At 36.7% G+C, this 11025-nt stretch overlaps 9 protein-coding genes and 1 non-coding gene across 10 annotated transcripts; 8 read left to right on the top strand and 2 right to left on the bottom strand. All coding sequences in view use genetic code 12, as the record gives it.

The window, feature by feature from the left end:
• Positions 1-1324: 1324 nt before the first annotated feature.
• Positions 1325-2443, top strand: DEHA2B00880g (DEHA2B00880p; the record flags this gene model as incomplete). Its single annotated transcript, XM_457006.1, has 1 exon — positions 1325-2443. One exon carries the CDS (start codon positions 1325-1327, stop codon positions 2441-2443), a length of 1119 nt encoding a protein of 372 aa, XP_457006.2.
• A 467-nt stretch (positions 2444-2910) lies between these two features.
• DEHA2B00902g (DEHA2B00902p) lies at positions 2911-4023 on the top strand (the record flags this gene model as incomplete). The annotated part of the gene is made up of 1 exon (XM_457007.1): positions 2911-4023. One exon carries the CDS (start codon positions 2911-2913, stop codon positions 4021-4023), a length of 1113 nt encoding a protein of 370 aa, XP_457007.1.
• A 208-nt stretch (positions 4024-4231) lies between these two features.
• DEHA2B00924g (DEHA2B00924p) lies at positions 4232-5245 on the top strand (the record flags this gene model as incomplete). Its single annotated transcript, XM_457008.1, has 1 exon — positions 4232-5245. One exon carries the CDS (start codon positions 4232-4234, stop codon positions 5243-5245), a length of 1014 nt encoding a protein of 337 aa, XP_457008.1.
• A 203-nt stretch (positions 5246-5448) lies between these two features.
• DEHA2B00946g (DEHA2B00946p) lies at positions 5449-5928 on the top strand (the record flags this gene model as incomplete). Its single annotated transcript, XM_457009.2, has 1 exon — positions 5449-5928. The coding sequence occupies one exon, from the start codon at positions 5449-5451 to the stop codon at positions 5926-5928; it is 480 nt and encodes a 159-aa protein (XP_457009.2).
• A 96-nt stretch (positions 5929-6024) lies between these two features.
• DEHA2B00968g (DEHA2B00968p) lies at positions 6025-6975 on the bottom strand (the record flags this gene model as incomplete). The annotated part of the gene is made up of 1 exon (XM_457010.1): positions 6025-6975. One exon carries the CDS (start codon positions 6973-6975, stop codon positions 6025-6027), a length of 951 nt encoding a protein of 316 aa, XP_457010.1.
• A 191-nt stretch (positions 6976-7166) lies between these two features.
• DEHA2B00990g (DEHA2B00990p) lies at positions 7167-7447 on the top strand (the record flags this gene model as incomplete). Its single annotated transcript, XM_002770005.1, has 2 exons — positions 7167-7194; positions 7248-7447. 2 exons carry the CDS (start codon positions 7167-7169, stop codon positions 7445-7447), a joined length of 228 nt encoding a protein of 75 aa, XP_002770051.1.
• A 186-nt stretch (positions 7448-7633) lies between these two features.
• On the top strand, positions 7634-8086 carry DEHA2B01012g (DEHA2B01012p; the record flags this gene model as incomplete). The annotated part of the gene is made up of 1 exon (XM_457011.1): positions 7634-8086. One exon carries the CDS (start codon positions 7634-7636, stop codon positions 8084-8086), a length of 453 nt encoding a protein of 150 aa, XP_457011.1.
• A 318-nt stretch (positions 8087-8404) lies between these two features.
• Positions 8405-8478, top strand: DEHA2B01034r. The gene has a single exon. It is a non-coding gene; the product is annotated as a tRNA-Ile (tRNA).
• Positions 8479-8707: 229 nt separating this feature from the next.
• On the bottom strand, positions 8708-8920 carry DEHA2B01056g (DEHA2B01056p; the record flags this gene model as incomplete). The annotated part of the gene is made up of 1 exon (XM_002770006.1): positions 8708-8920. One exon carries the CDS (start codon positions 8918-8920, stop codon positions 8708-8710), a length of 213 nt encoding a protein of 70 aa, XP_002770052.1.
• Positions 8921-9234: 314 nt separating this feature from the next.
• Positions 9235-11022, top strand: DEHA2B01078g (DEHA2B01078p; the record flags this gene model as incomplete). The annotated part of the gene is made up of 2 exons (XM_457012.1): positions 9235-9475; positions 9539-11022. The coding sequence occupies 2 exons, from the start codon at positions 9235-9237 to the stop codon at positions 11020-11022; spliced, it is 1725 nt and encodes a 574-aa protein (XP_457012.2).
• Between the last annotated feature and the right edge of the window lie 3 nt (positions 11023-11025).

An 11025-nucleotide genomic window follows, 5' to 3' on the forward strand; every position in this document is an offset into this window, starting at 1 on the left:
TGCAAAATGTATTGACCCTTTTCTTCCAGCGATCTAAAATTAAAAAACCATGTTTTGAATTATATAACTTGTTAGCTAGCTCTAAAAGCAACATTTTGACCAGAAATTCTATCTTCTCTTAATATTTCAAAAGCCTGCCCAACAGCTTCTAAGCCCGACTTCAAAACCTTTAATTTAGAATGCCTGATGTTTGAGATGTATTGTGGGAAGACATTGAACCAAAAAATCGTTGTATTCCTTTACTAATTCTGGGGATGAAGGAGAAATTTTGTCCCCTAAGCTTGCATCTTTTCCATTTACACAAGATACAATGGAAGTTTGGAAAACCCCTTTCTTGAATCATCAGTCTTAATTTTTTCAGGAGTTAAAAAGAGCAATTTGATTTATAATCACCACCTTCAGGGGCTTTAGAATTGAACGCAGACTTGTCGTACTTGATTGTAGTGTTGACATCAGCAATCACATAGTCACTGAATGATCCTCTAGTCTTAGAGAAGTTACTATGCATTACCATGCATATATGACGAAACCACATCGCCAACTTCAAACCCCTTAACCTTAGAACTAGCTTCAGAACTGTACCAATAACATCAGATCCTGCAATATCACCCTTGTTGCTGAATTTGAAAACAGCGTGTTTCCAATCAGTAGGATTGGCAGCATAAGCAACAGCTTTAATTAAAATTTGATCATCATTAATTTTGGATAAGCAATTTCGCCAACTTCGATCAATTGGCCATTACCAGTCAAACCAGTAAGAAGAGCAGCTTTGTTAACGTGAGACATAATGAATTTAATACTGTTTAAATTAACATTTTGTAAAGTCTTATTTAAATCGCAATGGTGTCTATATATGTATGAATTAGTTCGAAATTATAGTCATGTTCGGAGGCGCATGCAATAATTACTAACAGTTTCCTACAAAAAAACGTTGAGCTTATTGTGAGCAAATGGAACATAAAAAGGAGGCTATTAAATTATATAATATTAACAAGCTTATTGAATATACTATAGTATGAGCTCAAATCAGTTACATATTTAGTCATACAAAAAATAGGATGTTAGCTAAAATAAAATCACTCATCTCAACATTAGAAAGACCATTAAAAATACCGTTTATTCATTTTATCTTTGATATTTTCATAGTCTTCCAGACGATACTTTATTGTACCTAGCAGACCATGTCACTTCGTCAAAGGTAAATTTCTCGGCTGCGAAAAATGAATATTAGTAAGCTAAACACACAATTTAAAGACAGCGCAATTTGCAATCGATATACAAGTCCAACTTCTCTTGACCAAGTAAACTAAAAAATAAAGTATCAATGTATCCTCAAAACAAAGCATCACTTCTTACTGGCGCCACCGAAAGGGGCCAGTTGACTAGAGTCGGCGAGACTATTTATCCTTCTATAAATGACAATCAGATACTAATCAAGGCTGTTGCGTATGCAGCTAATCCAACAGATTGGAAACACCCTGTTTTTGGCTGGGGAGGTGAAGGGGCAATAGCAGGCTCAGATGTCAGTGGAGTCGTTGAAGAAGTGGGATCAGGCGCAAATGACTTCAAAGTCGGGGATGTGGTTTCATCGTTTATACACGGAAATTATTTCAAGGACAGAGGTGCGTTTAGTGATTATGTTGTTCTCGACCCAATTACTACCATTAAATACCCGAAAAGGATCTTGAAAAACGAACCACTTGAAGTTGGTTTGGAATCTGCGGGTTTAATTGATACTTTTGAAGGTGCTGCTTCGGTTAATCTAGGACTTGCTACGATTGGGTTATCGTTCCATCACAACCTTTCTATCAAGGCTGACAAGAAGAAAAATGCTTCTCAGTATATCTTACTTTGGGGTGGTGGTACTACAACAGGTATTTTAGCAATCCAAGTGGCTAAACTCGTTTATGGCCTAAGGGTTATCACCACTGCTTCACCAAAGCATCATGATTTTTTAAGATCATTAGGCGCTGATGCAGTTTTTGATTACCATGATTCTGATGTAGTAGATCAGATCAAAAAGGTTGGTGGAGCTAATATTCCCTATGCATTTGATATGGTTTCGATTGACACGAGCTTTCAGCTGATTTACGATGCTACCTCAGAAACCGAAGAAGTCAACCTTGATAATTTAGGATTTTTAAATGCTAGTAGCATCAAAACTGAAAATTCAAGAAAGGTCAGGTTCGAAACCACATTAGTGAATTCAGTTACTGGGGAGGATTCAAACTATGATGGCCTTAAGTTTTATTCTAACCCAAAACTAGTACAAGATTTCCACGAATTTTGGTATGATGTTTTCCCTCAATATATTACTAAGATCAAGCATCCCAATTTGATAGTTTTGAAGGAGGGTTTAGAGTCCGTAAATGAAGCGCTTGAGATTTTGAGAGATAATAAAGTCAGTGGTGAGAAGATAGTTTTCAGGGCATCACGTAAGTAAAGTTTCGCTTGAGAATAAATTAAGAATAAATTAAGCCTTGAACCACCGAATAGTTATCTTAATGGGTTAAAGAATGATATTTAAGAATTGATTTCATCTTCCTTGTACGCAAGTGGCAGCGTTGCTGATGTTAGGGAGCTAAATTATCAATCTTTTCTATAGATAAGCATCTATCGATATTGCATTTGAAAAGCAAATTTTTTGATATAGTCTTGCACTACTATGATTACATGTCTACATAATGTGATGTATAGATCGTACACAAATATACCTGTAACTATATAAATATATTTCTATGATTTTATCAATTCCAGTGTATATTGCATCCGGTTGTCTTTGCGCGTAAATCCGAACTCGAAAATGTTTAGTAATCATTCCATGCATATATAAAGCAACTATTTTAGTGAAATTCAAGATTTCTTTTACACCAATTTATACCAATTGATATTAACAAATAAATATAAAATATGTCTCACATTAACAAAGCTGCTCTTCTTACTGGATCGACTGATAAAGGCCAATTGACTGAAGTTGGCGAAATTGCTTATCCAAAAATTAATGATGATCAAATTTTAATTAAAGCTATTGCTTATGCTGCCAATCCTACTGATTGGAAACACGTTCTTGGCAAATGGGGTGGAAAAGGTGATATTGCAGGATCTGATGTTAGTGGTACAGTTATTGAAGTTGGTCCTAAGGTTAAGGGGTTTGAAGTTGGCGATGTGGTTTCGTCATTTATGCACGGTAACTTCTCTAAGACTAGAGGAGCATTCAGTGACTACGTGATTGCCGATGTCAACACCACAATCAAGTACGACAAGTCTACGTTCAATTCTAAACCACTTGAAGTTGGTGATCATAAGTCAGATTCGATTAATACATTTGAAGGCGCTGCGTCCATTAATTTGGGGCTTGTAACGGTAGGCTTGTCTTTCAACCATAAGCTTGGTATCAAGGCTGATAAACAAACTAACGCTTCCAAGTATATTTTGATTTGGGGTGGTGCTACGGCTACAGGTATCTTAGCAATCCAAGTCGCTAAGCTTGCATATGGTTTAAAGGTCATTACAACCGCATCCTCAAAGCATCACGATTTCTTGAAATCGTTAGGTGCTGATGAAGTATTTGATTACCATGACTCAAATGTCATTGAGCAGATAAAGAAAACTGGTGGTGCTAACATCAACTACGCATTGGATACTGTTTCCAACGAACAAACTTTCCAATCGGTGTACGATGCCACGGCTGATACTAAGGATGTTGCTATTGATAATTTGCTCTTTTTAACTCCTGACAAAATTAAGACTGATGATTCAAGAAAGGTTTCTTTCCAAACTTCCCTTGCATATTGTGTGGATGGAAATGATGTTAACTTGAATGGCTTAGTCGTTCCATCACCACCGGAGTTAGTAAAGGAATTCAACGATTTTTGGTTCAATGTTATCCCACAATACGTCACAAAACTCAGACATGCTAACTTGAAGGTTTTGGAGCCTGGTTTGAAAACCACCAATGAGGCTTTGGAATTATTAAGAGAGGATAAAGTGGCCGGTCAAAAGGTTGTTTTCAGAGCAAATTAACGATTAGATACTAGATACTAGATATTTTTATTTTGATGTTTTATGTATATGAAAGATTTTTTTAGTAATATGTATTGTAGACGGTTTGGAGAAAGGCTCAAAATTTCGTATCTCATCTCATCCTCATTTTCTGAAATAAAATACAAAATAAAATATCCTAATTTTTCATTTTTTATCCAATTGTATTACAAATATATAGTTAATTACCATGTCTGCTACTGATAAAACCAGCTTACCGTTCACTGAACAACATTATTTTTCTTCTTATGACCATTTTGGGATTCATGAAGAAATGTTGAAGGATACTTCCAGAACATTATCATATAGATCAGCTATGTACAAGAACAAGCATCTCTTTAAGGATAAGGTTGTCCTTGATGTTGGATGTGGTACCGGTATTCTCTCTATGTTTGCTGTTAAAGCCGGTGCTAAACATGTCTATTCTGTTGATATGTCAAATATTATTGGAAAAGCCAAAGAAATCGTATCGTTGAACGGGTTTGAAGACAAAATCACATTGTTACAAGGTAAATTAGAAGATATCGAATTGCCAGTTAAAGAGGTTGATATAATTGTTTCTGAATGGATGGGATACTTTTTGTTATACGAATCAATGTTGGATACTGTTTTGTATGCCCGAGACAAGTACTTGGTCGAAGGTGGATTAATTTTACCAGACAAATGTTCGATGTACATTGCTGGTATTGAAGATGCTCAGTACAAGGAAGAAAAGATCCATTACTGGGAAGATGTTTATGGATTTGATTACTCTCCATTCATCGATGTTGCTATGGTTGAACCTTTGGTCGATACCGTCAACAATCAATCTTTGATTACGACTCCACACAAATTCTTTGAATTTGATATAAATACTGTTACAAAAGAAGGGTTAGCTTATCACAAGAATTTTGACTTGAAAGCTATTGACACTGATTTATGCCATGCTTATATCGTTTGGTGGGATTGCGAATTCCCAGGTGACGAAACAGTTATCTTACACACTGGTCCAATGCATCAATACACTCATTGGAAACAAACTGTTTTCTACATGGATCAAGTTCTTAACTTAAAGAAAGGTGATCATATTAAAGGGTCGATTGCTTCCAGACCAAATACCAAGAACCCAAGAGAATTAGACGTTGAAATCAGTTGGAATGTTAAGACTGACTCGAATGATAAGTCAAGAGAAAAGACTGGTAAGTATAATTATTTCATGCGTTAATTCAACCTTCAATTCTAGAATATTTAGCATAATTACGGTACTTCATTTTTGTATTAATAGTCAACTAGTATAGTTAACTAAAAGAGTTTATTTTTCCGCATCATACTATTTGTAAGCTTTTTTTTCAGGTTCTTTATCGCAATCGATTTGGTAGCAGTTTATCGAATAGAAAAGATATTTCTTCTCCTAGATGCATTGATTATATGTTTCGTAGAAATATTACACAGCTAAAGCCATTATTAACTAGGAATAGTTTGAAGCAACAATTACCAAGATTTATATCTCAAGCCAAAATGACAAAAAGCGAAGAAGAATGGAAAGCAATTCTTTCGCCACAGCAATTCAGAGTCTTAAGACAACAAGGAACAGAAGCACCTTATACAGGGGAATACAATTCTAAGCCTGCGACAAAAGCTGGAGTTTACGAATGTGTTGGATGTGGAAACCCATTATATAAGTCACTGACGAAATTCGATTCCAATTGTGGGTGGCCTGCGTTCTATGAGGCTATCCCAGACTCACTCAAAATACTCAAGGATCTGTCGCATGGTATGGTAAGGGAAGAAATGCGTTGTAATAAGTGTGATGGTCACTTAGGTCATATATTCAGAGGTGAAGGATATAAAAACCCTACTGATGAAAGACACTGTGTTAATAGTGTGTGCTTGAAATTTAAAGAATAAATAAACGAAATGAAATACTTCGATTATTGGTATATTTTATATAAATAAAACAGATAGCATAAGGTAATTAATATTTAATAAGGAACATCCTGAGGATTAAGCTAAGAATGGTACGTAGACGTTTCTCTTTAACTTTTTGTAGTCATCACCAAAAGTCTTCAAGTATCTCTTGTGCTTCTTGACAGCCCAGAGCCACATTTGACCAGTGGCAACAGCTAAAAAGACCCAGGATGACCAGTTACCAACCAATAACGCATAGAACAACCAACTTAAGGATTCAAAGAAGTAATTTGGACACGAGACCCAGTCAAATCCATAGCCATACGGGATAACATAATTTCTGGTATTAGACGAAGACCTTAAGCTAGCCAAGTTCAAGTGGGTAGCAAAGTTTGATAATTCAGCAAACAACCATAAGCCTGCTAACATGTAATTAACGTAGGCAGGAAAATCGTTGACATGGAATAAAAATTTACGTAACGAGGAAGAGCCATCAGTTGGTGGTCCATAAATGAAGAAGGACAAATTGAATCCTGACAAGATCCAATAATGTGATGAGTTCTTGAGAATGTTGAACACTGGCATGGTAGCGTTCGAGAACTTATGAACAAACACAGTCTCATATTCTCTCTTTAAGAAATGCAACAACACTAACACATATGCCACAAACTGAGTGTGGGTGTGAGTAAAAGAGCCTTGGCCATATATCGAGCTGAACAAATAGAAGAGCGGATGAACCAAAAGCGGACCAAAGTATTCGATGATAAAAACGGTTCTCCAGGCAATTTGTGGACCCAAGTCCTTGGTGTATAACGTGAGTGAGTTAGTTGATTTGCTAATACCGTTACCACCAAATGTCTTGTTTGCATCTAAAGGAACCTGTTTTCCAGCTGCATCCTTCATTGTAAGTCTGATTCTATCCTTAGAGATGTTTTGAGTCTTGCTAATCAAGATGAGCAATTGCTCAACTGTAGAATCCACTTCCAATTCATCAGTACTCAATGACTTCAAGCCTTTCGAACGAGGAACAATCTCAATTGATACCATTTTCAATGCTAAGTTATTTCGATAACTGGACGTTTTGCTATTTTTTATTTATGTCCCGGTTTATATTCTTATGTCGCGCAGTGATTTTTCACTCCTATTTGCTTAGACAACGCATCTTCTTTTGTCTTCTACCCTATAATTTACCTATTGTACTACCACAGACATTATAACTACACTACAACCACAATACAATGGATGTTGATTCTAAATTAGAGGTTTGTATGTATAAGATTGTACTTCATGTATGGTTCAATGCGACTAACGAATTCTAGCCAACTTGCCCAAAGGAACTACCCAAGACTACGTAGAATCGATATTTCTACCATTTGGAAATATTGTCAGTATTGATATAACTGGTAACAAGGCACTTGTGCACTACGAGGAATCAGAAGATTGTTCTAGTGCTATTGCAAATATGAACGGGTTTGACTGTAATGGAACATACTTAACTGTGAGAACTTCGCGGAATTAACGTTATATCCCATATCTTCTGGAAGCTTCGATAGAAAATTCGTCGTGTGTCATTGCGAATTAATAACCATGATCAAATGTTGAATCAGTCGAACATTTGAAGTATTTTAGTTGTAGGTTTCAAATCGAATAATTTGTTTTAACAGATACTACATATATTATTGAAATTAATAAGAGAATAAGAAAAATGTCAGATTGGGATTCAGTTACTATTATTGGACAAAAAGCCAGAATTGGTGGTGGTGGACCAAGACAAAATGTTGCCAAAACCCAAGCGGAATTGAATGCAGCTAGAAGATCAGGAAATGTTGTTGGAACAGAAAAGAAGTACGGTAGTACTAACACTAAGTCCAACCCTGAAGGACAAAGATTGACCAAATTAGATGCGGTTGACGACGTTGTGCCTACCAAGAAGTTAGATATGAATGTTGGTAAGGCCATTCAACAAGCCAGACAAGAGAAGAAATTGACACAAAAGGACTTGGCCACCAAGATCAACGAAAAGCCTAATGTTATCAACGACTATGAAGCCGGTAGAGCCGTTCCAAACCAACAATTGTTGGGTAAGTTGGAAAGAGCGTTGGGGGTCAAGTTGAGAGGTAAGAACATAGGTGAGCCATTATTTGCTAAGAAGAAATAAGCGGTGTGTTGCTGGTTAGGTTGTTAATGTCATATTACGGGTATATTACGATTCAAATAAATGAGTTCCTAAACGATTTTGTGTAGTCCCTGTAGAGACTTGAGTAAATACCGATAGAGGCTGATAGATTGACACACGGTCAATAACCGCCACAAAATCTTTTGCGTGTCATGTGGCACTAAGAGGCGACAATTATCAGGTGAACATTGGTCCACTTTACATCGTCATTGGGCGATGTGGCCGAAGTTGTAACCTGGGAAACGAGTCTTATGCAATCCATCATTTGGATCTACGTAATTTTGAAAACTCTCAATAATCGGTCCCTTGGCCCAGTTGGTTAAGGCGTGGTGCTAATAACGCCAAGATCAGCAGTTCGATCCTGCTAGGGACCAATTTTTTTTATCTTTTCAGCATAAAAAGCAATAATCGTTAATTAAGCCTTTCCCACTTTCCCACTTTCCCACTTTCCCACTTTCCCGCAATCTTTTTTCGTGCCCTATTCATTTTGCCTTGACTTCTGCTGCTCTTAATTGCACGGACTTTTTATTATTTTTTCTGAACCATATCTTCCCCCTCCATTTCGTCGCAATAAACCCATCATTTGCCATACGATAATCCTATTTACGCGTGAGAACAAATGTAAATGAACGTAAAATGAGCGAATACGAGAACACGGCGATGTCTATCTAACGCATAACGAGAAACGCCAATGCAACAATCAACCATATCAGCACTTTTAAGTGTCATTACATAATCAATTAAAAAGTCCGTGATAATAAATTGCCATAAATGTGGTCGCTTGTCGCTTGCGATATCCATTTTATGAGAATGCATTGTTTTTCGAAGCGATATTATGTTGCACTGAGATATTTTGTAATCTCATATCTAGTGCCACCCCACAATTCGTTCAAACCTTATCTCAATAGTTATAACAATAGCTTCGTCAGAATGGTTTATCAATGCATACTTGTTTGAGATAGATAGATAACTATATATATATGTGTTAAACCTCTCAAGTTTAAGAAGTTTTGGGTATTGCAAGGATATATTATAAATATATAATAGATTGTGAAGCAAATTTATTTCAACATTGACATATATTAGTTTAAATATTTGAGCCGCAGTCAAATAATTTCACACCTGACATAATGAAAGAAATTAAAGATATGAAAAATATATTCACAGTTAAGTCACCTTCGAAGCCTGGGATCTACAGAAGTGACTCTTCTTATGTGAATTTGTCTATATCCAATTCGAAGATTGTAAATATTGACGAAAGCGGAAAGGTATTATCGGCCGAAAACTCGAACGAAACGTTCGACGAAAAGACCTTGGAAAGAGGGTTGAAGCTGAGACACGTGCAATTGATTGCCTTGGGGGGATGCATAGGTATGTTGTAAAATACACCAGATGTTCATTTTTACATCAGAGGCCAATTACTAACATTTGCAGGTACTGGTTTATTCATTGGAACCGGTAGTGCGCTTTCGCAATGCGGAGCTGCATCACTCTTTATCAGTTATGTAATAATGTCTGCAGTGATATTCTTTGTCATGAATATGCTTGGGGAAATGACGACTTTCTTGCCATTACCTGGAAATGGGGCACAAGCATTTGTAAATGATTATTTCGACGACTCGTTAGGGTTTGCGATTGGTTACAATTATTGGTATGCTTTCTCAATGTTAATTGCTTCTGAAGTCACGGCTGCTGCAATTGTCATACAATATTGGAACACGAGCGTTAATATTGCTGTTTGGATAACTATATTTTTGGCTGTTATTGTGGGGCTTAATATGAGTTCAGTAAAGTATTTTGGGGAAGCAGAATTTTATTTTGCTTCGTTAAAGTTGATTGCCATCACAGGGCTCATTATCTTAGGGGTTGTATTATTTTTCGGAGGTGGACCTAACCATGACAGATTGGGATTTAGATACTGGGAACATGGTGGTGCTTTCAAACAGCATTTAACAGGGGGGGATACTGGTAGATTCTTGGGCGTTTGGACCGCTATTATTAAATCAGGGTTTGCTTTTATCTGTTCCCCAGAATTGGTTTCCATTGCTGGCGGTGAATGTCAAAAACCAAGAAGAAATATTCCAAAAGCTTGTAACAGATTTATTTACAGATTGTGCTTTTTCTACATTTTTGGTACCTTGGTTATCGGTGTGATTGTCAATTCCAACAGCAATAGGCTTTTAAGTGGCGGTAGTGATGCTTCGGCCTCTCCTTTTGTTATTGGTATCCAAAATGCTGGAATACCAGTTTTAAACCATATTATAAATGCTGTTATCTTGACTTCTGCTGCTTCGGCTGGTAATTCCTTCTGTTATTCGGCCTCAAGATCCTTATACTCCATGGCTGTCAAAGGGTTAGCTCCGAGTTGCTTTGCTAAAGTTAACAAATTAGGAGTTCCTTACTACTGTGTTTTAGTTTCTTCGGCAGTAGGATGTCTTGCTTACCTTAACTGCTCCTCATCCTCTTCCAATGTTTTCACCTGGTTCTCAAATATTGCTACTATTTCTGGTTTTATTAGTTGGATTGCCGTCGGAATGGCCTATTTGAGATGGAGAAAAGCCATAGAATACCATAACTTACAAGATAGAGTTACTTACAGAACGATTTTACAACCATATGGTGCCTATTTTGTGATAATTTTTATCGGTCTCGTTACTTTGACTAACGGATATGCAGTTTTCTTTGATTTCAATGGAGCTGATTTTGTTGCGGCATACATCACGTTCCCAATCGTCATAGTCTTATACTTTGGCCACAAAATATATAATCGTACGGTGAACGGAGTAACCAGGTGGATTAGACCATTGGAAGAAGTCGATTTATTTACTGGCTTGGATTTGATCGAAGAAGAAGACAATAATACTCCTGATAGAGTACCGAAAAACGTGGCAGAAAAGATCTGGTACTGGGTCGCATAGACT

Source organism: Debaryomyces hansenii (assembly GCF_000006445.2).
Source record: "Debaryomyces hansenii CBS767 chromosome B complete sequence".
In the NCBI taxonomy this organism is placed as follows: Eukaryota; Fungi; Ascomycota; class Pichiomycetes; order Serinales; family Debaryomycetaceae; genus Debaryomyces; species Debaryomyces hansenii.